The sequence below is a fragment of the Lemur catta genome, chromosome 1 (genome assembly GCF_020740605.2).
Source record: "Lemur catta isolate mLemCat1 chromosome 1, mLemCat1.pri, whole genome shotgun sequence".
In the NCBI taxonomy this organism is placed as follows: domain Eukaryota; kingdom Metazoa; phylum Chordata; class Mammalia; order Primates; family Lemuridae; genus Lemur; species Lemur catta.
In genome coordinates this window covers 205001374-205027706 of record NC_059128.1, presented here as the reverse complement: position 1 = coordinate 205027706, position 26333 = coordinate 205001374, and the positions used below count along the sequence as shown (strand labels likewise).

Sequence of the window (26333 nt, the reverse complement as noted above, 5' to 3'; positions counted from 1 at the left end):
TTAACACCTTTTAGCAATTAATTTCAAGTTATAAGTTACTAAATAAGCTGCATAATTAAATAGAACAATATGGACTTGACCAGTAATGAATAATCTTTCCCCCCTTTCTTGTGTGGAATGGTGGACAAAGCATGTCTCAGAGTAGGATTTATTTAACTTTGTAGGCCACAACTACAACTTTGGTATGTATCCTTGGCCCAATCAGCTAAACTGAGCCTCTCTTTCTCATCTATAAAATAGATATAACCTCTACTTTCATGGGGTTATTTTAAGGAATAAACAAGGTAGAGTAAGTGAAACACCCAGCTCAGTTTGTAGCATCTAGCAGAGGTGCTCAAAAATATTAGTGCATAGATCAAAAGAAAGATCTTATGTTAAGTTGCAATATTCAGTGAGCATTGGTACTGTTTATTGGACAGCTGGTATCTATACCTGTAGGCTAGGGGTAGGAACTGCAAGAGCTGATTCCCCCTACCCCCACCTCTGTTCTCTTGGTTAAATGTGATATGCACTTAAGACCCAGAACTTGCTACTTAAAAGGTTGTGGTAAATTATTTTGTATACCAAAGCCTTCTCTGTAATAAAATACATATGTATACATGCATATTTTAAGTCATTCTTCAACTGAGATTCTACAGTTTTCTTAAATTAAGGGCACTTCTCTATTTCATTTCTTAGTAAATTTGACTTCCACCTAACAAGATGCAATTGTTGGGATTTTTCTCCTAAAAAAATTCAAAACCACTTATTTGAAACCTAAAGTGTGTGTTTCAATTACCATAGTTTTCCATTCAGATAGTGGCTACTTGGTTCATTCCAGGAAACACAGACATTATCCTTGGGGAACAAAGTCAATTCAAAGTTGCTCAAACCCTTTGGCAAATAAATAAAATTTAAGCAATGATTTGTTTAATTGCTCAGAAGTACTAAGTTATCAATGTCCATGTGTATTACTGGACAAAGAAAAACCCACACTTACCTTCTGCCATGTTTTGCAGCATTTCTGATAATGGAAAGCCAAACCAGTTTGTTTCTAGCCTAACTTTACTTCTAAGTTCTGGTCTTTAAGTGACTTGAAAAAAAGTCTCACTACTATACATATACATACATACACACATATATGTATATACATATATTTCTGCTTAAAATACAAGTAATTCTTTATGCTTAAAGGAAGTTAATATTTAAACATACATTTCTCTAATATTCATCATTTTAGCGAGGCAGAAAACCTTGCTTTTAAGGCATAATTGTTACAGATTTTCAATTGAGTACTTTTAGTCATTATTGAAAAGAATTCAAAGCCAGCTAAAGTTGATTATAGCAACACAGATTTGCTTTTCAAAAGAAACTGCAAAATAGTATTGGTTTTTTTGTTTATATAGTACACTAAGGATTGTTTAGACACAAGTCAAAGTCATATATATATTTTTTAATAAACAGCGTGATGTTACAGACTGCAAAATTAAAGAAAAGCAGACATTGACAGTTTCTGATGAGCACAAACAGTAAGTGCAGTCACAGGCCAAACTTCTTGCTAGGAAAAGCAAGACTGGGAAGAGGTCTTAAATTTAGTGATACTGTATTATTCTATATTCTCAATATAATAACACATGCATCTTGCTGTGCCACATACTTTTTGGGCCATCATTAAAAGAACATTAAAAACATTTTTCTTCTAACTAATGCAGTATACCACAGAACTTCAATTCATTGAATGACAAAATATAGAGAAATAGAATTGCTACAATTATAGGGCCAAAAAAGCGTGGTTCAAACTCCTTGTTGAAGCTTCCAAAGTAAACATTTGATGTTAGTAAGTCGTCTTCTTTTGCTAGTGTAACATTCCCCAAGATATTAAAGTGTTGTGTTATACTCCAAAAGGATATATTTTTTAGATTTTATTCAACCCAATTAAGTCTGAGGACTGAATCACACTGAAATCATTAACTTCATTTGAAACTTGGGTTCCATAGCTGAAAACGTTTCTAGAAATCAGTTGAAGACCAAGTCCTCCAATCACTCTTAGGAACATAAATTGAATCTAATAAGGGGCTTTTTGTTATGAAATCAATAGGTAATGACCACATTTAGAAATTCATACTAGAATTAAGTTTAGTCATTATATTTTAATATAAAACAATGAAGGTTTTCTGCTTCCTTGCTAATCTAGAAAAATTAACAAAAATAAGAATACCTAAAAATATACATGGTTCTTAGCATAACCACAAAATTATTGTAGTGACAGATGATATAAGGTTGCAGATAGATTCATAGACTTAAATGGCTTGCAAAATGCATTTAAAAACCTTGTCTGTACTTACCTACATGAGGAATGGCGTATATTGTTGGTAGTGAAAATCATTTACCTAACTACACTATATGTACAGAGCACTAATTTTTACTTTTTTTCCCCACTAAAACTCTTCTATGTAGTTGTGTAAAAATTAAGCCAGAAATTTCCTTATGGCTCACACCTGTCACTTTATGTTAACGAGCAGGAATAAAATATTAACATACCTAAAATCAAGCAAAAGGAATGCACAGCACTAATAAAAAGGAAGTGTAAAACCTTAATCAAGTGTAATACTTGAATGAAAAGTTTATTTAAAAACTAACATCCCAACTTGGGAGACTCCTAATAAATTCTAAACTCTTCTGAATTTTAGAACCTTGATATTTGTTTATATCTTTTATAAAAGATGCCTCTTGACCAGGGCTAGCAAGCAGTGTGTATACAAATAGAAATGTGTGCAAGTATACACACACCAAATGCACTAATAAGGAAAAGAGAACAAAATGAATTTCAAATGCCAAATTCAAGAGCTTAGTACCATGAACCTCCTCACACTAGAGCATTTTCTAATTTAGCCAATTTTTTTCTTAATGTCTTCTATACCATTAAAAACAAGGCATGCCACCTCTGACTTTATAAATCTAAAATACAGTGATCTGCAAAATTTTTGTAATATTAGAGCCTGAAGTATTGAACTGTGACATTTATATTTTTCCCTATTAACCTTCTGAGGTAGAGTTATCTAATTTTATCAGGACCACAGTTATCTTGAGCTAAACCCCATAATCTTTTCAGAGAGTGAAAATAAAGTTTTAAAGAAGAAAACAAAAACAGGCTTCCCAGGCCATGGCATGTAAGAGATATTTACAATTTTTAATGTAATAATTAAAAATGGTTTTCTGTTTGTATTTTCAAAAACAGCCCAGCTGTATTATTCTGTCACCAAGAATGATTATCTGATGATGCTGTCAGTGCTGAATTTTACAGTTCAGCTTTCACAATCCTACCCTTGATGAAGAGTTAATTCTCTCACAGTATAGACAATATACTCTTACAACTTTCAGCCTTCCCTTAGACATGCCCCATCTGAGCTGCATGGATATAAAGAATGTAATTCATTCAAACAGCTCCTCCCTCTTCTGCCCCCTCCCTTCACATTCTGCTCTTCTCAAAAACATCTGAAGTATGAAAGTTGTCTTTAAATAGTAGAAGCACCACAATCTATTAACACCACATATTATCTTTAAACTGAAATATTTTAGTGATGTCTTGGACATCAAAATAATTTTTTAAGGTGGACTAAGTATGTGGGTCCAGCCCCGGTCTGCAGTTTGTGCAGACACATAAACAAGAAGAACTTAAAATATTAAGGAATAGTTAACAGGCTAGCTTTAAAATGCTGCTGGAAATTAAATTTCTTCAAAGAGTTGGCAAGCATGGGCTATTGATCAAAATAGGAATTAAACAGATTTACAAAATCATTAAGAAAAGAAACAAACCAAAGTTTATGTGCTGTGAAATTTCCATGGTGCCTTTAAATAGGCTGCTCACAATTTTTTTATAATGCCAAATCACTCAATTTTTGATGGAAAAAAGAATACAGATGGACTGTGTTTTACCTATGTGAAAATCACCAATCCATTTAAAATAAAATCCAAGAGGGTATATACAGTCTAATCAAGTCATCATTTTCCTGATTAATAAGAACTACACTTTACACAAAATACTTTATCAGCAGCTGTTTTCATCAAAAAACCAATAGTTTCACAGTTGAAAAAGTTACACATTAAAATATTTTACAATTCATTATATATTCACCAGGTTCCCATTTCCCAATGGGCTTTTAATATAAAGCAGAATAGAAGGGAAAACCTCAAAGTTGATCACCTTGACACTAAGTTTTACATAGGACACTAAGAACCACAAAAAACTTATTAGGTTCTATCATAAAATAGCAACCAAATTCCATTCTTCTTTTAAAAATCCAATTAGAAACATCTTTTTTTAAAAAACCAAATTCTACAATAAGATTAACAGATTTCAAATTAACAACAATCTAAAAATCTTCAAAATAAATGTTTTTGTATAGCTGAGAGTATGGTAAAAAGTTAAAGCATAATTTTCACAGTTATTTCTTGCCACCATGTGTTTAAAATTAGGTTTTACTTTCTTTAGACATTTTTCTTTTCTCCAAATAATTACCGGAGGAAATATTTCTCAAGTGACCCAATGAAACTGTAGAGCCAATAGTTAGTTACACCACATTCACTGACAATGACGGCTGGTTACAGGAACTGTCCAATCCAATGGAACTGATCTCTGATACTGAAATAACTACAAGTGGCTATGGTCATTGCTGACTTGAAACAGATCCTAGTCATCTATGTAGCATTTAAATCAATTTTTGGTTATTTGACTTTCCGAGCATTACCTGTCCCTCATTTCTTTCTTAGATCACTTCATCTATATTCTTTATAGAATTTGTCTACACTTCTTCAAATAGAATTAATTTGGCTGTAATAATTCTTGAAAATAAATGTAAATGATAAAATAAGCTATGTGGACTGTGTGTTTTAATGGTGGAGAGGTCCTGGGAGAAGGGGAGACAACTATCTGGACTGATGTGAAAAAAAATGTAAAACTTACATAAATTTTGAGCAAGGAGGCTCAAGGCTTTTTGGCACTCTGGGTAAAACACAGTTCTCTGTTAAATTTTCAGTTTCCACCATCAAAGTTTTAGATTTGTACCATTTTGCTGAGTTTTCCTATAATCAGTCCCTGACGTAGAAAAGACTGGGATGTTAGTATATATCAACTGTATATATCTAAATGACACAAAATATTAATTGTGAAGTTTTAGTAAGTTATGAAATCTTCTATATCTGCAAAAAAATCTATCTGGTTTCCTGCTTAAAGCAGAGTTTAAATTCTGCTTAACTATTCCAAGACAGTTTACAGAAATAAGTTCCCTTAATTTTCTTGTTGGCAATATTATATACATGCTTTAGTGAAGTACCTAAATCTCCAATAATTATGCCCTTTAAGGGTTCTAAAATAGCCAGATATTAAGAGTATTTGTATTAGAGTCCCTTGTTCACTATTCAAGACTTCTACTATAGGTAACAGATTTCATAAATGAGTATTTTTAAAGTGATGCTGTTTTACTAGAGTATACAATGTTCACTCTTTATAAAGTTGTTTTCCAATAATATGCCTAGTCTAGAAAACTGTCAGTAAACTATTGCACTTTTTTTGGTGTGGCACCTGGACATTTGCTAAAGCTAATTTCCTAGGACATTAATCATTCATTTCAAATACTGAATAAAATATTAGATTCTAGAGTGATGACTAGCACTAGCCCCTACATCTGGGTTGATATTTTTCAAAATGTTTAAGAATGTGTCCTGTGCTTGAATGGTATTTAATAAAGTTGGAGAGTGAGCCCTGACTACTTAGAAATGGGACATGATGTTAAAATGGTTTGATGTCCTATTTTTATTTTTGAGATATGGATAAGTAGCTTACAAAGGTAAAAACTTCATGGTTTCTATTCCCCCATATTATTAAGTATTATTCATGAGCATACCAGGAAGATAGTCTAAATTGTGTTAATTTTGGCAACTAATTTCATATGACTGAGCCATTCTCAACTACAGAAGAGGGTGGAAGATGGGGGATTCATATGAAAACAAAGAAATAAAAGGAAAGAGGACGAAGTTTAATCTGTTTTCTTTAAGTAGTTATACACTGGTTATTGGTATAAATGGGATAGTGCCCGAGCCTCATCTATAGACCAAGAGAAAAGCTGACCATGCTGCTACAAACAATAAAAAATTTGGGGTGCAAAACAATGCATGATTATGGGACAGATCATGTAAATAAAGAATATATATTAATGATAGTTTCTATAATATAAATAGCCTTTAATAAAAAAAATAATCTTTTTAATAACATTAATACTTCTATTTTCTGGAAAACATGCATGAAAAATGTATTCAGTTCAATTGCAAAAGGAGAAAAAAAATCAACTTAAGGTGAATACTGTACAATTCTGGAATAAGAACTATTCCTGCTCATTCTTTTTCTATGATGATTTTTTTTTTTACTTTGTGGGAGCCCAGAATTTCCCTGGGAAATAAGAATCAGATCCTTGTCAATACTGTCCAGAAAAAAACCCAAAAATACCACCTTATAACAGGTCTCATTGGTGACTGCTTCCAAAACTGTGCAGGTAAGACCCCAAATTGTCAAAACATTTCATTTATTAAAAAGAAAAAGTCTCTGGTGAAATCTCAAGAGTCCCTTCCACCCCAAGTATTTTTCTTCATTAAACAAGGAGTCAAAAAACCCACTTCAAACTATAAATTGAACAGCAATGGAAAAATTAAAAAATTTCATTCTTTTCCAATCTTTTGTAATTTAACATAAACTCCAGTTTACTTAGACCTAATGCAATAACAGCCTTTGTTGTGTCCACATTTCAAAACATAGAACATTTGTAAGACAAAAAAGAACATTCTTTTTCCTTCTCCATCATGTCTCTATATTTTGGGGATTTTTGTTTTGCTTTGTTTTTTAAAAAAAGATACAAACAATCTTTAAAGTTTACCTTTTTGGACTTAAGGCATAACATGAAATTGCGCATTATTCTAAAGCTTAATTTTGAAATGAACTAGTTTAAGTGCTATCAAACCCTGTTTGCGTTTACATTATTTAAATTATATAGTATTTCATTTCTGTTCTTGCTGTAAATTCTAATGCTGTTCATGGATTGTGCAATTCCTATGCAATCAGTCTTTGCCTGTTGACAGTTATTAACAGTGCAGTGTAGAATCCAGATAGTGAGCTTTCAGTTTCTCAGTTATCATTTCAGTTCAATGCATGCTGCTTAATTGTGTGGAAGATCCAATCCATTTTTGTTGTCCAGCCACCATGATGTGCATCATTCATTTGTTTCATAAAATATTCCAAAGCCTCTTGCTCAGTTTTATCTAAGGCTAGAGTCTTTCGAATGTATGCAATGTCATCAAAAGATTGTAGTTCTGGCATTCCAGAGCCAAGCATCATTGAGAAAAGATTTATGAAGAGATTGGCATGCTGCCGAATAGCTAGGTAAGCCTTGTAACACATCTCCTGAAACCTATAAGTAATAAGAACAGTTTGGTCAGTATGGAGCAAATGGTGTTAATACCTTCAGGTCTTTGCTCAAATGTCACACAATTAGAAAGGCTTTCTTAGACAAAGCTATAAAAAATAGTATTCCTTTCCCACTCCCCTTGTCAATACTTTTCTATTCCCTTCACCCTACTAGACTGTAAACTCCATGGGAATAAGGACTTTTTTTGCTGCTTTATCACCAGCACCTAGAACAATGTCTAACTCATCAGGAGTTTAGTAAGTATTTATTAAATGTAGAACTGGTTCATACTAAAGCCTTTAAAGCTGAGGCTAGTGTCAGGACTAAGTTATAGATAAAGCATAATTTTGTAAAAGGTTTCTAAAAGTACTTTAAGGTCTAAGATAAAATAGTGATATAGTATAACATGGTAAAAAACATTATGAATAAACATGGTAATTATAGTTGACTTTCCTCAAATTATATGACTAAAAAATGTTGTTTTAAGCATTATACATTATTTGTCAAAATAGAGACGGTAGAATCCAACTATTTAAAAAGCAGTAAAGAAAAACATTTAATGTGCTATGAAGTTTAAGGATTACTTTTTTTTATGTCTTAATTAGCTCAATAAATTATTATTATTATTATTTTTTGAGACAGGTTCTCACTCTGTTGTTCAGGCTAGAGTGCAGTGGTGTCATCATAGTTCACTGCAACCTCAAACTCCTGGGCCTCCAGTGATTCTCCCACCTCAGGCTCCCAAGTAGCTAGGACTACAGCTGTGGCTACAGCTGTGTACCATCACGCCCAGCTAATTTTTCCATTTTTTGTAGAGATGAAGTCTCACTACATGGCTCAGGCTGGTCTTGAACTCCTGGCCTCAAATGATTCTCCCACCTCGGCTTCCCAAAGTGGTAGGATTACAGGCAATAAATTAAATTAAATTGGTTTCCCTTCCCATTTTTCTTCACAGCACCATATAAATAAATAAATTAATAAATTTTAATAAAAACATTCAAATAAATTTTGCTAAAGTGGTAATATAACATCTATTATTTTAAAATTGCTTGAAAAACATGAATTATTTCTAATAGAGAAGCAAGAATTCTTTATTTTGTGCTTTTGATTTCTTGAGCTTACCTCTCAAATTCTCTTGTCTTTGTGCATTCTTGGGCTCCTTTACTAATCACTATTAAGAAATCTTGTGTCAAAACAAAGGGCACACGTTCTCGTTTATAACCAAATTTTTTCTTCTTGTGATCCAAAAAGTGTCCAAAATCTATATGAAACAGCTTTCAAAAATAAGACATTATGTTATAGTTTGACACATGCAGACATACAATATCTTAAATTAATAAATTTAGTTTAAGAACACCAAAACATTTTAAAGAGAGAAAGCCATTACTTGTCCATCATCTTTCACCATGATGTTACTATTGTGACGATCTCCAATCCCCAAAATGAAGGTAGCTACACAATATCCAGCACATGAACGTGTAAACAGGTCAATGGCTGCATCATATCTACAAAGAAGAAACAAATAACTTAAGAGTAGTGTGGAATATAGAGTGATCCAGGCCAAATTGGGAAAAGATGGTCTAAGTGTCTAACAGTAACAACAATCATTGACATTATGGAAGGAAGTAATTATGCTCAAAGATCTAAGGAATTTTGAGATTCTGAAGTTTTCAAGGGTTTCTAAGAAAATTTCTAGATGCTCCCTGACCAAAGCATAATTCTTCTCATGAAAAAATAAGATGTGAAAAGTGAAAAAAATACTTATGTCATTAAAATTAACTTTTTCTAATCATCATTTTAACAATGAATTAGAAATAAAATTTTGATTACATGTCATGAGTTCTAAGGATAAAAAATAAAACTTTGAATGTGCAATGTTAATTTTTAAAAAAAGAACATGCAATAGTAACACATTTTACATACATAAGTTGAATGTACAGGATTTTACCAAATTATTAGCAATTCTGATCATTTAAGCACAATAACCTCAAATATTTCAAAGGTTGAGCATCCTTTTTCCCAAAGTAAGTACAATTGTTTTCTCTGGTTTATCTCAAGGAATACACAACCACTAAAAGACTGATCTAATAAAAACTTAAATTAACATAGGAAGAAAGAATAAGACTCACATTTCTCCTTTATTCTTGTCTTTTAGCCACTGATGTAGTGTGTGGCTGTTGAACTGCAATGCGCCTTTCAGGCCGCCTTTGCACTGAATTTGCATAATAGTGTGAGAATTTCTCACCACCTCAATAAGTCCCACACAGTCACCAATTGACAGGCAACCATAAGGTAACATTCTGAAAAAGGAGCAACACATTTACAATTAAATGATGGAATTTTAAAATAGCAAATATTTTAATAGGCTAAAACATGAATGTTTTATTTACAAATCTGTCATGCATGACCTTCACTGCTTTAATCCAATTCCATTTTCTTTTTTATAGTGTGACAAACGTATTCCTTAAAAAATCCTCAAATTATCTGCCATCATTTATTATAACCTTCAACTGAGAAACTACTTTACTGTATAACCAAAAAGGACTATTAAGAAAATTATGTCGTAATTAAAATTTTATAAACATTTATTACTTTAAAATATGGGTGAATTTAAGATGTTTAATTGACATCTAAATAAAATTACAGGGTAGCAGTTCTCAAATTTTTGGTCTCAGAACTCTTACAAAAATTACTGAGGACCTCAAAGAGCTTTTAGTTGTGTGGATTACATCTATTGATATTAGACATTAAAACAGAAAAAACAAAAATTTAAAATATTAATTAATTTAAAAACAAACCATGACATGTTAATAGAAATAACATCCTTTTTTTTTTGAGACAGGGTCTCATTCTGTTGCCCAGGCTAGGGTGCAATAGTGTCATCATAGTTCACTGCAACCTCAAACTCCTAGGGGCAAGCCATCTTCCTTCCTCAGCATGCTGAGTGGCTGGGACTACAGGTAAGTGCCACCATGCCTAGCTAATTTTTCTATTTTTTTGTAGAGATGGAGTCTTGCTATGTGGCTCAGGCTGGTTTTGAACTCCTGGCCTTAAGCAATCCTCCTGCCTCAGCCTCCCAAAGTGCTGGGATTATAGGCATGAGCCACTGCACCTGGCCTAAGTAACATCTTTTATGAAACAAAAACCCCCTATATTAAAAAAAAAAAAAAAGAAAACAAATTAGTGAGAGGAGTGATACTCTTTCACTTTAAAAACTTTTTAAATGTCTGGCTTTATTTAAAGCACCCAGCTAGGTTCTCATATGCTTCTCTATCCATTCCAATGCAATGTTTTAACTGAAGTATATAAAGAAAATTTGGCCTTCTATACATTTTCGTATTGTAATAGTCTTTTCATGTAATTGCAGATATTTTTCTTTGAGACTGTTTCAAAATTTGACAATAATTTCTCAAGTTGCAATATGGAATATGAAACCATATCAATAATCTTTGTGTACTCTGTTACATTAAAATCAATTTGTCTCTTGCCTTTGGATGGATCTTTTCCCGATATGTAACTTTACATTATCCTGTACTGGTCATTTGTACATCTTCCAAATGTTGATATTTTTCATTATACCATACAAAAAATCACAACTGTTAACATTATCAACAATTTCATCAGAGAAGTCTTAAGTCTGGGGATGCTGTTATGTTCAGTGGCAGATATAATTTTTCTAAATTCTAATTTTTGCTTGAAGGCTCAAATTGTCTCATTGGCAATAAATACCATCACAGTTGTTTTCTTTGAAAAGACAGGCACATATTGTTCATTTTCAAGAAAATGTCTGCCAAATATCCATGTCTGAATAACCACAGCTTGCCTATTAATTATTTTTTAAGCAAAAAATGGTGTTCCATGAAAAAAGCAGCTAGTTCAGCTCACAACTCAAATAATCCCACAAATGCTTCTGTTGATACAAGCACTATGAGTGGGGATCTTGCACAAATGTTTTTAGAGTACTTCCCGTTTCATCACATAGAATATTAAATGGGGCATGTAGTAAATAAAGGGTGGAGATGTGACAATTTAAAGAGACAATGAAAAAAAGCACCTACCATCCAAACTGGCACACAAGTACTTACAGTATGGTTTTCCTTGCTCTGTGTTCTCATAAGCTATTGTTCATTCTTTCTACCTTTCCTTTACTTCTTAAGTTCCTAAAGCAGTCTACACTTATTTCATTTTCTTACTTGATTACTTGTAGCCTAGCTTCTATGCCTACCACTCTAGTGAGTAAACTCTTTGTAAAGCTAAACATGAGTCATCAAATCCAAGGGCTTTTTCATACATCTTATTCTCTTAATCCCCTTGAAGAATTTGGCACTACAAATTGTTTGTGAATCCCTCCCCTTTTTTGGGTTCTGTGAATCACTTACTCTGATACTTCTGCTCCTTTGACCATTTCTCCTATAGAATCTTTTCTTCTACCTGCCCTGGTAAATACAGAAATTTCTTAAGGTTGTACTCCTGCTCATTCTATCTTATTTTGTTTTCATTTTATTACTGTTGAGAATGCTCATAGGTGAGAGTCAAATTGTCTTCAAAGTCATCTCATATAAAAAACAGAGTTATAACAGACTAGAGTCTGAATTACAGTTTTGTCAAGTATAAATAAAAACGCTGCTATGATTTTACTTAAATTAAATTCTTAAGTACTTTCCATTTAAAATTAAACTTCAAATAAAAATTTTTAGCTACATTTACTTAAGTTAAAAGATATTCAGAAAATATTATAAGACTAAAAAACTCTTAATATTTCTAATGATCTTGCTTAACTTTAGATGCTTTATTGCAACATTTACAATTAAATGTTGTAATTACCAGGGTTATATTGTTAAATCCCTTACTCTTTATAATTCTACAATCTTTTTTACACTCTATTCTGCTGGGGGAGGTAGGAGTAGTGGCATGTGGATCTCTTACAACACAGGAAATTAAACCAAAAAAGGAAACCTGACTCATAAAAAAATTGTCTTTGGAAAGCAGCAGAAATTAAGCAATGTATCAGGAGTTAAGAATCTGAAGTGGATGGCTTAATTTTGTATTTAGCAGGTTACCTGAAATGTCCATTTTCTTACTTTGCAATAAAGGGGTACTACTATTTGTCACTGATACAATTTTTATATACTAGCTACTTAATCTATAAAAGGTATACAAATAAACCCTTACCTGGTATTACTCGCTATTTCTACCTAATCTACATAGTTGCAGCTAGATTGACTCTTATACCCACTTATAGACAAAAGTACTTTCAGAGAGGGTAGCTTTTGCCTAAATAACTATGGATTTGCATAGAGATGAGTCAGAGAAATAAAAACTATTGGAAGCAACAATGACTAGGAGAAGAGATGAAGTACAATAGAATCTTAGAGATAATACTGATAACTGTGGAAAGTTGGGCAGGAACCAACAAGACTGTTAGTTTCATGAATTTTGCTATAAAACTGATTCAAGATTAGAGGATTTATAAAGCTTTAGAAAATTTATACTATGAAATTTTCTTTTAAACTCAACTTCTGAATGAAAACAGAGGCCTTTTGTGACTCCTATGTCCTGTTCCTAATGGTGACACTCTAAAGGCAGTTGCAGAGTCTTTACTAGCTTATTAGAGATAATTCTTCTTACTCTGCTAAATTTCATTAACTATTCTAGCTAAGTAAGAGGACAAATTAAATTACCATAGCATAATGAACTATTGTTAATTACTACTGTGTACATTTCTGTACATATATATGCCTCTATATGCTTCTATAATTAATATTTATTAATAGTTTACTCTTTCAGGATAACTTTCTGAAGTTATAACTTTCTAAGTATGGCAATAAGGTTGTCTTATTGGTTACCTACCGAAGATCAAGACCTTGATTTTGCCAGATATTTTCCATAATGCGAATAATTTGAAGTGTTAGCATATCTTGCCGTAAATCTGAAATTCAAATAATATGTGTCACCACTTAATACCACAGATGCAAATTTGAGGATCATGCCAAGAAATTATTTTCAAATGGAAAACAAATAGCTATATTTACTCTTCAAAAGAATCTATAGGAAAGCAATATTCTTATTCTTTAATTCACTTCTAAAGTCTCTGCATAAGCATATCTGTGTAACAGTATGATAAGTGAGCAAGCATTTCACAAAAATTTTAAATTAAAATGGTTCAAGTGTTTATTTTTCTGAATCCTTAAATTTGAACATATGTTTATATTAAAATACTGAGATCAACAGAATTCATTGCTGAAATGTCATTTCCTGTTGGAAACCCATCCACGATCCTTCCCTTCTCTCCCCATAACCTGTTCTCCAAATAAATTAGAACCTTCTTTTATATGGTTCCTCAGCAGACTGCATTTCTCCTTTGTACCATGGTTGTAATTTTATTTTTATAATTATTCATTTAATGTCTCTCTTTTCCTTGTTACACTGTGAGCTCCACAAGGGCAGAGATTTCTGTTTTGTTTATTGCTACAATCCCAGGGCCTAGCACACAGAATGTTTATGGAATGAATGGATGCTCACACAGCTGAGCAAATGAAAATTAGAGACTGATTTCAGGACTTCTGATTCTAAACCTAGTACTTCTTTTCAATGATTAAATATGTATATTGCAAAGGTTAAGGCGTTTGCTTAATATTATATACTTTATCACGTGTGGGTATTTCTTAAATGGCTTTCAATAGTCTTCATGGTTCATAAATATCCTGTGTATAAAAAGATAGCTAAATTCATGGATCATAAGCTCATTAATGCTCTTCCTTACCATCCCCATTTTTAAAGATGATCTCATTGTTCTGAAACAGTAACTCTGACATGATGTCTGGGTTCTCCCAATTCAACCACAGTGGCCTTTTTGCAGAGGACATAATTCGACACTCTTCAAGCCTTTAAAATAGTTAAAAACTTTAGTAAGTACCTTAGCTTTGTCATTCTTTTTATCCTCAAATTTATTTTAAATACATATACAGTACAGCTTTTTGAAGTGTTATAAACATTTAAAACTTTCTCAATTTATATTTAGAAATTCATGTTTAAGGAGTATAAAGAATAAAATTAAGCTTTAATTTTTTTAATAATTGCATATGAATTTTTAATAGAGATATATCATTAGTTTTACAGATATTACATTCCATTTCTTATCCTATGATGCCAGAAATTCTGGCCATATAAGGTTTTAAACTCTATTATTAAGTAGTAAAAACTCATTCTGAATAAATGTAGTTCTGAACTTAAGACAATTTTACTACTCCTATTTTGAGGCTAAGAGAATGAAAGAGTGGAGCCTATATAATTGGAGATTCTAATTATAACAGACATTTTGACTTTTCTCCAGATTTTATCTAGAATAATTTGAAGTATTATAAAAGGCACTTATTTAAATATATCAGTAAAACTCCCAAGAAAGTAACTACCTGAGATTTCCTAGTTGATGAGCAGGGTTTAGAGGAGATAGAAAGCCCTGTAGAGCATCCATGAAATCTGGTCGCCTCATTTGCTCAACTAAAAACTTCATCTGTACCTGGTAAAAAAGGATAATAATGGTAAGAAACTTATTTCATAAAAACTAACTGTTAATCTCTGTTACACACTGGAACCTCAGTATTGCCTGTGTAGTCTTTGAATCCATATCCTAGACTGGCTGCATTCTAATTAGAAGGGTTTCTACAACACAGAGCAGCGTAACTCAGGGAGAGAGGCAAGAGTCGGCAGCACTGTAAGCCTTCCTGTAGGAAGGTGGACTCTGCTTGCTGACATTTGGCTCTACAGCAGGGTTGGTCAAGTATGGCCTGCAGGTTAGTGGCCAGTTTTTGTAAATCAAGTTGTATTAGAATATAGCTATGCCTATCCATTAATGTTGGCTGCTTTCACACTAGAAGAGTGGAGTTGAGTAGTTAAGACAGAGACCACGTGGCTGCAAAGTCTAAAACATTTTCTATCTGGCCCTTAAAGAAAAAATTTGCTGATCCATGTTCTAGATGAAAAACTAAGGAGACTATGCTATCTTAGCTTAATAACCTTACTTTTAGGCTTTTCAGAAAATACCACATTCACACTTTCTGTTGGGTAAAAAAGATCTGGTGAGGCTACAAGAAATTGTTGGGAAAAGGACTTGTAAAAACATTCGTTATGTGGAGTTTCACATTATACTTAGGTTCTGGCATATAGCTACAAAGAAATATCCCTTTTTAATCAATTCAAACCAGAACCCAGACTGCTGAGCTATCATGCAGTATCTGGCATTATATTTTAGGAATCCTCTATCTACTGAAAATATAAAATGTGAGTAGGGGAAAAAGGAGGTTAGGAGCTAGGATTCATAGTAAATTAATTTTCATGCTGAAATTTTAGTAATAATTTTTTTTCTTCTTGCTATATATAAATGAATAGCTAGAAAAATCTAGTCATTTTTGAGTAGGTACTTCTTTTTCATCACTGACTAGGTAGCTCTTGTTCATGTAAAGGCATTTCTTTTTATATCACTGACATCCCTAATGTTAGCACAGTGCTTCATATACTCTATCATAACTCATTGTTATGATAAAACACAAAACCACTGAAAGTAACTGCTTTTATTTTGATGACTGCAATTTTAGTTCCCTATCAAAATCTCATTTAAGCTAACAATGATCTGACTAATGAATTTCATGTTCTTAATTAATCCACTGTATCATAGCCAATTTGTGATATGAAAACGCCAGCTTAGAAGAAATGCCTATACAGATGGTCCCCCGACTTACTTTTGATTTATGATTTTTCAACTTTACCATGATGTGAAAGTGATATGCATTCAGTAGAAACCATACTTTGAATTTTGATCTTTTCCTGGGCTAGCACTATGCGATACAATATTCTCTTGTGACGTTGGGCTGCTGCTCTCGGTCAGCCATGCGAATCACAAGGTATGTAACTGATACTCTACAGTGTACTGTGCTGCCAGCATTCTTTTGGATATTGTGTTTTTGCATCCCATCATGTCTACAAATAGCCATTTTTGACTTAAGATATTTTCCATTTATGATGTGAACGTAACCCTAACCCTATTGTAAGTTGAGGAGCATGTATATTCACAAATGTACCTAATATCTAGTTTCTTTTTTCTTAGTTCAGTTGTAATATAAATATAATAAATTTTGTTCTTTCAAGGCAGTTCAGTCCTCTCTTGCCCATAAATTCCAACATTAGAAAGAGTACAATTATTTCTAATATCCTACATTTGAACTTATATATCACAACTTCAACAAAATCAACTGAGTCACACACTATGACATTTCGATCAATACAGTAACTTTCTTTTAAAGTTTTTTTCTCCTTCAAGTAATATTAATGAAGATATTGGGAAAATTCATTCAGTATTGCTAATTTACATTCTCTGTCCTTTGAGAACTCACTAATAAACTGGGACTTTTTTTCCCATTTCACTAGAGATGAGGAACAATCTCACTTTTTACTGTAGGATGTGGTGAATTTAGATGTACTAGATTAGACTGAATAAAGGATAAGGAGTAGGAAAAGGTCATGAAAAACCTTTACACTGTATTTCATCTTCCTTAGTTAGACCAATCTAGACTACAGATGACTAAAGTGTGTGATATATTTACTGCCTAACTTGCAGTCCATTTTAAACTTAGAAATGTAAAAACTAATTTCCCGCTCATTTTCAGAGTCATTGCTAAGAGAACATAAATGACAGAATAAGGAAAGAATCATTTTAAATATTTAAAGCTATTTAAAAGAGAATGGAAGAGAAAGTATAGTGGGAACTAACATTTGTTGGGCACTTTCCATGTTCTAGGATAGGTGCTTTGCATATCTCATGTAATTTAATTCTCACAACAACCCTATGGAGAAAGTATTATTCCCATTTTGCAGATGAGCAAATGAGTTTTAAGAGCCTAAATAATGTGTGTAACATAACACAACTGAGAGGCAGTGGAACTTGGATCTAAATCCTAATCTGCTTGATTCCAAATACCATGATCTATATATACACTGGGTTTCTAAACAATCGCACACTACTGCAAGACGAGAGTCTCAAACACAAACTAGAGTCACATACCTTTTGTGTTTCATCCTTCTTCTCCTGTTTGAGAATGTCAGTTAAGTTAATGAGCTTTTCCATTGCCTCAACTTGCCTATTCAGGTGCTTCAAATACATCCCACATGCACGACAATAGGACTCCAAGAGCAGACCAAACCTCTGACTCACTGTTTTATTGTGCATCTCAGATCTAAAAGAATAGTGCAAGATTATTGTATATATATATGGTCTTAAATGAGTGTACATATAATCTTTGTTAAGAAAATTAAAAAACTCATTTTCTAAATCCAATAAGTATTACAATCATACTAACTATAAAATGATTCAAACCTATTATTTAGAAGCAAAACAAGAGTTTCAGGTAGTTCCTCAACATGTAAATTTAAAAAGCAACAGTTTTTAGTTTTATTTCAACTACTTTTCTTCCACTAATAGGAAAAGATATAAAAACATGAAAGGAAATTGGGCACAAAAATAATAAAATGAATAGGGAGGGAGCAAAGAGCTCAGTGAGTACGATTTGACTCTCCTGGCAAGTATGTCTACATTTTTCTATACTGTCGCCAAATTTAAGTTATTTTCAACCTAGCTTCTAGCTTCCTTTTTTTTTTTTAATATTTAAAATATCAGTTTAGACACAAATCTGTTTCTAAATTTATAAAAATCTATATGGTTTATGACCTCTAACTTTGAGTACTAGATATGTCACATTCTGCAAAATATTTTTTATTCTTAATTAGCTTGTTTTCTAGTAAGAAACATGGGATTTTGACGTTATTGTTCTGAATTGCAAGGTAACATTTTTTCCCCGTATTTTGGGATGTTTTAATCCACACATATGGTGAGACCTACAGTAATATTTATCTGGACCTAGAAAATTTTGCTTTACTGAAAGTAGAATCAAACTTGTTAAAATATTTCAGCTCTCATTCATATATAAAATTCAGTTTTGAAGTTTACTGCTTATTTAATTTCAAAGGGAAAAAGTTGAGGAGAAGCTCAAGATTGGTACAAAATACTTTCAGTATGGAAAACTCTTTCAGCCAAACAAAAACAAAAGAACTTAATTAATACATATTTATACATCTATTAAGAAAGCAAACAATATATAAAGAATTTACTGGGGAAATAATGACTTACTTTAAATGCCAAAAGAAAAAGTGCCCAATCCTTTGATTAGTCAATGCTTTCTTGAGTAAAAATCTCACAAGCAGGTTATCCAAATATTGTTCATATTTTAGGACCTAGGTGATTAAAACGATAAACAAAAAACCAAATAAATCAGGGTCAGTTTCTGTATGGCTAGATTTAAAGAAAATTTTTCAGAAAGTAGATACCACTGGTAATAAAAACTGGTATTTTTAAAAAAAGCGTAAAACTAGTTAATGTAATAGGTTTGGGAAGTTGCATAGATTTAAGAATAAATAATTATTTTGATTAAAGACTATTTACTATTTTATATCATTTTACCTGTACTAGCTGAATTAAGTACTGAGAAAGTTTGTCATCTGTTAAATACTTTTCCAAGCATCGAACAGCAAAACCTCGAACCATAGGATCTGGATAATTACAGTCCAGAAGCTCCATAGCCTGTTCAGGTTTGATTGGAGGCCAATCTTTCACCAAGCAGTACATCTGTGTATGGGAAATACAATAGGTTATATTTAAAAAGCAAACAAAGTTGTAATGAACCTTCTAAAACATCATCTTAATGTCTGATTTTAAAATTAGTTCAGATAGGCCGGCCGCGGTGGCTCACGCCTGTAATCCTAGCCCTCTGGGAGGCCGAGGCGGGTGGATCGCTCGAGGTCAGGAGTCGAGACCACCCTGAGCGAGACCCCATCTCTACTAAAAATAGAAATAAATTATCTGGACAACTAAAAATATATATATAGAAAAAAATTAGCTGGGCATGGTGGCGCATGCTTGCAGTCCCAGCTACTCAGGAGGCTGAGGCAGTAGGATCGCTTCAGCCCAGGAGTTTGAGTTTGCTGTGAGCTAGGCTGATGCCACGCACGGTACTCACTCTAGCCTGGGCAACAAAGTGAGACTCTGTCTCAAAAAAAAAAAAAAATTAGTTTAAATAAAAGACACCCTTAAAACATGCTTAAAATTTTTGGTTCTAATTCGTTTATCATTGGAAATGACGTCAATGGTATTTTTCTCCACTATATTACCATCATTAATGAATTGAAAACATAGGGTATTTCATTTCTTATATTTATGTAGACTTTCTGAGAGAAAACAATATGAGTGACATACCAATTTTGTGCAATGGTTATTCAGTAATCCCAAACACACATTTACCTGGGCTACTTCATCTCTAGAATTCCATTTAACAGACAGAAGCAGTTTAGGTAGAATTTCAGGGATAGTTACACAATAGTGTCTGTGTGGGAAAGATAAAACAAAATAAAAAAACATTCTTATATGTTATTCAAAAGGATTAGATGTCTAATTTTTCAATTATACAATCTTTAAGAAGTTCCAAACTACTTACATTAAGTCTAGCCTTTTGTAAAATCAAAAGAAATCAACCCTACAGTTGTATATGTATGCACATACATATTTAGACACAGTTATAATGACAAAGACAAAAGGAAAATCCAAATGGAGAAGTACTTAAGTTTAATTGATAATTAAGGAAAATTATGAATAGATGTTATAGCTCTTATTTTTCACCTACTCCTTATATAGCTCATGTTTTTCACCCACTTATGTAACATGAACCATAGAGTCACCACACCTGTGGCCACTAGACAAAATTTATGTTTTAATGAACTTTCTATAGAAATGCACTACAACTACTTTATTTAAATATAACAGTATCACTTATGAATAGCAGGATAATTTCTTTGTAAGTGAAAATAAGGCATAACACTATTACTTTGAGGAAGTGTAAGAAAAAAGAAAAATGGAAAGGCACTCCTGAAAATTACAATATTTAGACCAACCTAATCACAACAAAATTGATCTAAAACTACAAGGTGTTTAAAAATCTTGAATTTTATTTTAAAAAATCCTAAAGGAAAGTCAGGAATTTAGGATTAAAAAAAAGCCTTCAATGAGCAAAATCAAGTACCTATGCAGCATAATTTTCTAGAAATACAGACCTATATCCATAGTTTTTAAAAAGGCAATGTTTATAATTTAAAAATCATATAAATTGTACCTTATTTACTCCAATAGGTACGGCAAAAATATAGCAAGATCAGCCAAAGTCAGTTGTTTTCTTCTATAATAAAAAAATAAAACCAGAAAATCTCCATCTTAACAGTTACCTGTGGCTCCACAGAAAATCTTTCTCTTGCTCAGTAATTTCAGATAGAGGATCTCGTGTACAAATTGCTCGGAGCTGTTCTTTGTCATTTTCTCTTAATTCATTGTCTCTAGCTAGTCTGTTACTCTGCAAAATAAAATAATATCTTATATGGTTTTCTTTGCTATATTTCCCTGCCCCTGGATTCATGAGTGATCTACCAAAAAAAAGTTAATTTTCAATAAAGTTTACATTGCTTAACTGTTGTAAAATAATTTATTCTCATTGTAAGATTTTATTTTCAGGGATAAAGAAGAATCAATTTTAGGCACAGTGTATGTGGAAAAAATCCAATAATTTACTTTGTTAATATTACCACCAACCCACAGTTAGAATAGTAGCTGCCTAAGTTTGTCAGTGAGAAGACAAGATTGGGATACTACAGGATGCCAGTGAACAATTCAATTTTCTTCCTGATGAGAGCCCTTCCTAGTATCCTATTAACTAGTTTATTAATGTTTCTGATGTAAGAGAATAAGAAACAGTAAAATAATAAAAGCCAGGTGTGGTGGCACATGCCTGTAGTTCCAGCTACTCAGGAGGCTGAGGCAGGAGGATTGCTTGAGCCCCGGAGTTTGAAGCCAGCCTGAGCAACACAGACTCTGCCCCCACCAAAAATAAAAAATAAAAATAATAAAATTTTTAAAAAAGTAAACACTTTCAAGGAATGCTGGCATTCTTAAAAAAAAAAAAAAAAGTAAACACTTTCATTTTCTTTGTGGTAACACATCCTTATAATTGCTGCAAGGCTTTCAAAATTAAAAAGTAAAAATAAGAAACAAAAGAAGAAACACCCCCATTACAACCCTGTGTACTGAACATTAGGAAATTAAAAAGAAAATATAACTTTTTTGTATAATTCCAAGTAATATATTTATTCCCTTTTAACATAGATATATTAACTGTGTAATGAATAATTATGAATGCATATTACCATATTATGTAAAACAAATATAAACCTTTAGAATGAGTTACACATATTCCTAACAGCTAAAAATGAAAGCAGACATCCATGCTACTTGGTTTTTATACATTTACACATTGTTAACTTATTTGGCATAGCAACATGTATTTACTAAATATGTACTGTGTGCTTTGTTCTGTTCTTGCTGCTGGGGTTACAAAACAGTAAAAGCCCCTGCACTAACAGAGCCTCTACTTTAGTGGGAAATCAAATAAACAAATAAGAATATCGGATAGTTGCTATAAGTACACTGGGTGATAGAGAGTGACTGAGAGGCTATTTTAGACTGAGTATTTGGAAACAGCCTCTCGGAACATAATATTTAATTTGTGATTCAAATGGCAAGAAGGAACCATCCACAAGAAGATCAGGGAGACTATTGCAGATGGAGAAAACAGTACAGGGCCCCAAGGAAAAAATAAGTTAGGTGGGAAGGAAAAACAGGAAGAAAGCCAGTAAGTCTAATGCCCAGTAGAAAAAGGAGAGGAGAAATGGGATGTCAAGTTCAGAGCATGGGTCAGTGTATAAAAGTTATAGGTCAGTGTAAAAAGTTTGGATTTTATTGTCACTGACAACTATTTAAAGGATGACAACCATGATTTGATTTATGTTTCATAAAGATTATTGTGGCTGCTCTGTGGAGGGAAGGAGACCAGTTAGGAGGCTATTGCGATAGTCCAGGGAAGAGAGAATAAATACTGAGTACTCAATTTATCAGGAAAAGTAGTCATTACTGTTTATCATCTGGGTCCAATTGGCTCTTATATTATTTACTTATTTTTGTTTACATTTTTAATAAGAAATAACTTATAGAAGAATAATGTGATGGTAGAAAACAATTTTTTAGACATTTTAATAAGAATTTAAACATAGTAAAACCAAATTTTTATCCATATTTTCCTGGTTTTGAAGATAGATGTCTTTGTCAAACTGCACACTACATCATCAAAATGCAGTACTTTTGAAAACTCTGATGGCTCAAAACTTTGTTGAAGAGAGGATGGCCATCTTCTTTGCTTTGTAATTGTAAAAAATTTCCATTTTTATAAATGGATTTATAAATGGTACTTACTTATAAATACCAATCAGAATGATAAATCCAAGATATTTGTCTTATTTCTACATCAACTTTTTCCTTCCAGTCACCTTTGTATACACACTTGCCTCCAGCATTTGATCATTTAGAAAGGGTATCAAGTAAATTTTGGTGTATGTCATAAAAGATGAAAAGAATACTGCAAAAACACGAGGCTGTTCAGGTTCTTGTCATAAAATATTGTGTGAAGTCATTTCTGTTCAATTACTGAAAGTGATTACCAAATTTCCTTTTTGTCCTCAGAAATACTACCAATTTTTTTTTTGTCCTTAGAAATATATTGTTCACTAACCATTATCTTGTGTTTGAGGAAACTAGTCTAGGATATTAATAATATAAAATAGCTCATATTTAATTTGTATAATAAATTTCACCATCATCATTAGAGTCTGGAGCAGTGGTTCTCAGCTGGGGTTATTTTGCCCCCTCTACTTCCCAGGGACCTTTGGTAATGTCTGGAGACATCTTTGATGGTCGCAACTTGCTGTGACTGGCACCTAGTAGGGTAGAAGCCAGGAATGCTGCTAAGCGTCCTGTAAAGCACAGGATAGCTCCTACAACAAAGAATTATTTGGCCCAAAATGTCAACAGTGCTGAGGTTGAGAAACTATTTTCTAGAGTGCTATTATCTGTCTCTTTGCATTCATATTGTGATCTAATGATTGTGAAATATCTTCCTCTGCCAATTTTGTTCTCTTTGTCCTTACGGGTGGAAAGTAAAAAATTCTGAATTCTCAACAGTATCCAATGAAAGCCTAAGAAACCCCAAACAAACAAAAAAACTACAAAGATGATGCTAGCAGACTTCTTTTATAGCTCTGGAAAGATGATGTAAGACACTGGGCAATGCAGTAAGAAAACTGAAGGATAACGTGATAATGATGATTTATTTCACTACTGTATCATCTTTCTAGGCTATTCCATCCTTCATATTATTTTAGGTTTTTTTTAGCATAGTTGAAAATAATTAATGAATACTGACAAAATAATTCCTAGGATGATGAAATAGTAAAATATTTACAATACAGAAAAACTAAGATCCCATAATGTATCTTAGATTTACAGAAGTTTCCAACAGATGCAAATGCTAATTGAAAGAGTAGGTTTTGTTCTATAATAAAAACAATTTTTCTTTTTTCTTTGAAACAAAGAAAAATTCTTTTAAGAAAGAATATAGTTATTCACAAAGAGTTAAAACTGCTCAAAGAAGAAACTCATGTATTTGAAATTATACATGCAACAAAGATATTATTATATAATTTAGCTTACAAAAAGAACTGGTACACTCCTTACTGAGATCACAGCTATAAATTAATAAAGTTCCTAAGTATGGTATTCCAGGCTGCCACTTGGTGCTGCTGTTACTGGCATAGACATATTTCAGGGCCTCTTGGCTCAATATTCATTGGCTATTCTATCTATAATCTACAACCAGGCCAAAGAAAAAGTGGTAAACTTGGAAACTGGGGGAAAGAGACACCAATGAACAAAAGTATCTTATTTTGGCACTGATACCTTTTCTCTTGAAAAATTAGGGAGAATTAATGGTCCTTGTACCCAGTTGTATTATGGTTCCAAAGCTTCTGCCAAGTTTAGATAACGAGGTCAATATTTAAACTCTATATTGTATACATTCTTTTCTGGGGAACCTGGACTAACATGGTGAAGACTTGCTATTTCCTCTGCTTCCAACTTCAACTAATAACACATTTATATAGGCATACCTCATTTGTATTGTGTTTTGCTTTATTGTGCTTCACAGATAATGCATTTTTTTACAATTGAAGGTCTGCAGCATCCCTGTGTTGAACAAGTCTATTTGCACAATTTTTCCAACAGCAAAAGTGCTCACTTTGTGTCTGTCATGTTTTGGTCATTCCCACAATATTTCAAAATTTTTTTATTATTGTATCTGTTATGGTGATCTGTGATCAGTGATCTTTGATGTTACTATTGAAATTGTTTTGGAGTACCATGAACCATACCCATATAAGATAGACAACTTAATCAATAAATGATGTGTGCTCTGACTGCTCCACCCTCTTCTCTTTGGGCCTCCCTATTCCCTGAGACACAACCATATTGAAATTAGGCCAATTAATAAGCCTACAATGGCCTGTAAGTGTTCAAGAGAAAGGAAGAGTCGCACTTGAAATCAAAAGCTAGAAATGATTAAGCTTAGTGAGGAAGGCATGTCGAAAGCCAAGACAGGCCAAAAGCTAGGCCTCTTGTGCCAAATAGCCAAATTATGAGTGCAAAGGAAAAATTCTTGAAGGAAATTTAAAGTGCTACTCCAGCGAACACACAAGAGATAAAAAAGCAAAATAGCTTTATTGCTGATACGGAAAAAGTTTTTTAGTGGTCTGGATAGAAGATCAAACTAGCCACATTACCTTATGCCAAAGCCTAATCCAGAGCAAGGCTCTAACTCTGCTCAATTTTATGAAGGCTGAGAGAGGCCAGGAAGCTGCAGAAGAAAAGTCTGAAGCTAACAGAGATTGGTTCATAAGTTTTAAGGAAAGCAACTGCCTCCATAATATAAAAGTATAGGTGAAGGAGCACCTGCTGATGTAGAAGCTGTAGCAAATTATCCGGAAGGTCACTTATCTAGCTAAGATCACTGATGAAGGTGGCTACATTAAGCAATAGGTTTTCTTTTCTTTTTTTTTAGAGACAGGATCTTGCTCTATTGCCCAGGCTGGAGTGCAGTAGCATGATCATAGCTCACTGCAGCCTCAAACTCCTGGGCTCAAGCTATCCTCCCACCTCAGTTTCCTGAGCAGCTGGGACTACAGGTGGGCACCACCACACCTGGCTAATTTTTAAAAATTTTTTTGTAGAGATAGGGAAACAGATTTTCAATGTAGACAAACAGCCTTCTCTTGGAAGAAGATGCCATCTAGGACTTTCATAGCTAGAGAGGAGAAGTCAATGTCTGGCTTCAAAGCTTCAAAGAACAGGCTGCCTTTTTGTTAGGGGCTAATGCAGCTGGTGACTGTAGCAGCAGGGACTGACTCCAATTTTGAAAGAAGTTCTACTGTGGGTAAAATGCTATCAAATGGCATTGTGTGCTACAGAAAAATCTTTCATGAAAGGAAGAGTCACGCGATGTGGCAAACTCCATTGTCTTATTTTAAGAAACTGCCACAGCCACCCCAACCTTTAGCAACCACCAACCTGATCAGTCAGCAACCATCAATATCTCGATGGTTGACCTATTACCAGCAAAAAGATTATGATGTACTGAAGGCTCAGATGATCATTAGCATTTTTTAGCAAAAAAAGTATTTTTAAATTAAGGCATGTACCTTTTTTTTTTTTAGATATAATGCTACTGCACACTTAACAGACTACACTATAGTGTAAACATAACTTTTATGTGCACTGGGAAACCAAAAAAATTCATGTGACTCTCTTTATTGCAGTGGTCTGGCACCAAACCTGAAATATCTCAGAAGTATGCCAGTACTTCAGTCTCAGCC

At 33.0% G+C, this 26333-nt stretch overlaps 2 protein-coding genes across 2 annotated transcripts in view; one reads left to right on the top strand and one right to left on the bottom strand.

Annotated features, from left to right (window-relative positions):
• The window catches only part of KCNMB3 (potassium calcium-activated channel subfamily M regulatory beta subunit 3), a 31865-nt gene extending 30353 nt beyond the window's left edge, over positions 1-1512 (top strand). The window contains exon 4 of the mRNA XM_045539714.1: positions 1444-1512. Coding sequence (XP_045395670.1) covers positions 1444-1512 — 69 coding nt within the window. The remainder of the gene's footprint in view (positions 1-1443) is intronic.
• Positions 1412-26333, bottom strand: part of PIK3CA (phosphatidylinositol-4,5-bisphosphate 3-kinase catalytic subunit alpha) — a 58427-nt gene continuing 33505 nt past the window's right edge. Inside the window, exons 10-21 of the mRNA XM_045539711.1 lie at positions 20754-20878; positions 19780-19861; positions 18943-19107; positions 18613-18716; positions 17491-17662; positions 14846-14952; positions 14197-14318; positions 13284-13362; positions 9563-9733; positions 8821-8938; positions 8556-8707; positions 1412-7436 (exon numbers count right to left, since the gene is read on the bottom strand). Of these exons, the coding sequence (XP_045395667.1) occupies positions 7166-7436; positions 8556-8707; positions 8821-8938; positions 9563-9733; positions 13284-13362; positions 14197-14318; positions 14846-14952; positions 17491-17662; positions 18613-18716; positions 18943-19107; positions 19780-19861; positions 20754-20878 (1668 nt within the window). The 3' untranslated portion in view covers positions 1412-7165. The remainder of the gene's footprint in view (positions 7437-8555; positions 8708-8820; positions 8939-9562; positions 9734-13283; positions 13363-14196; positions 14319-14845; positions 14953-17490; positions 17663-18612; positions 18717-18942; positions 19108-19779; positions 19862-20753; positions 20879-26333) is intronic.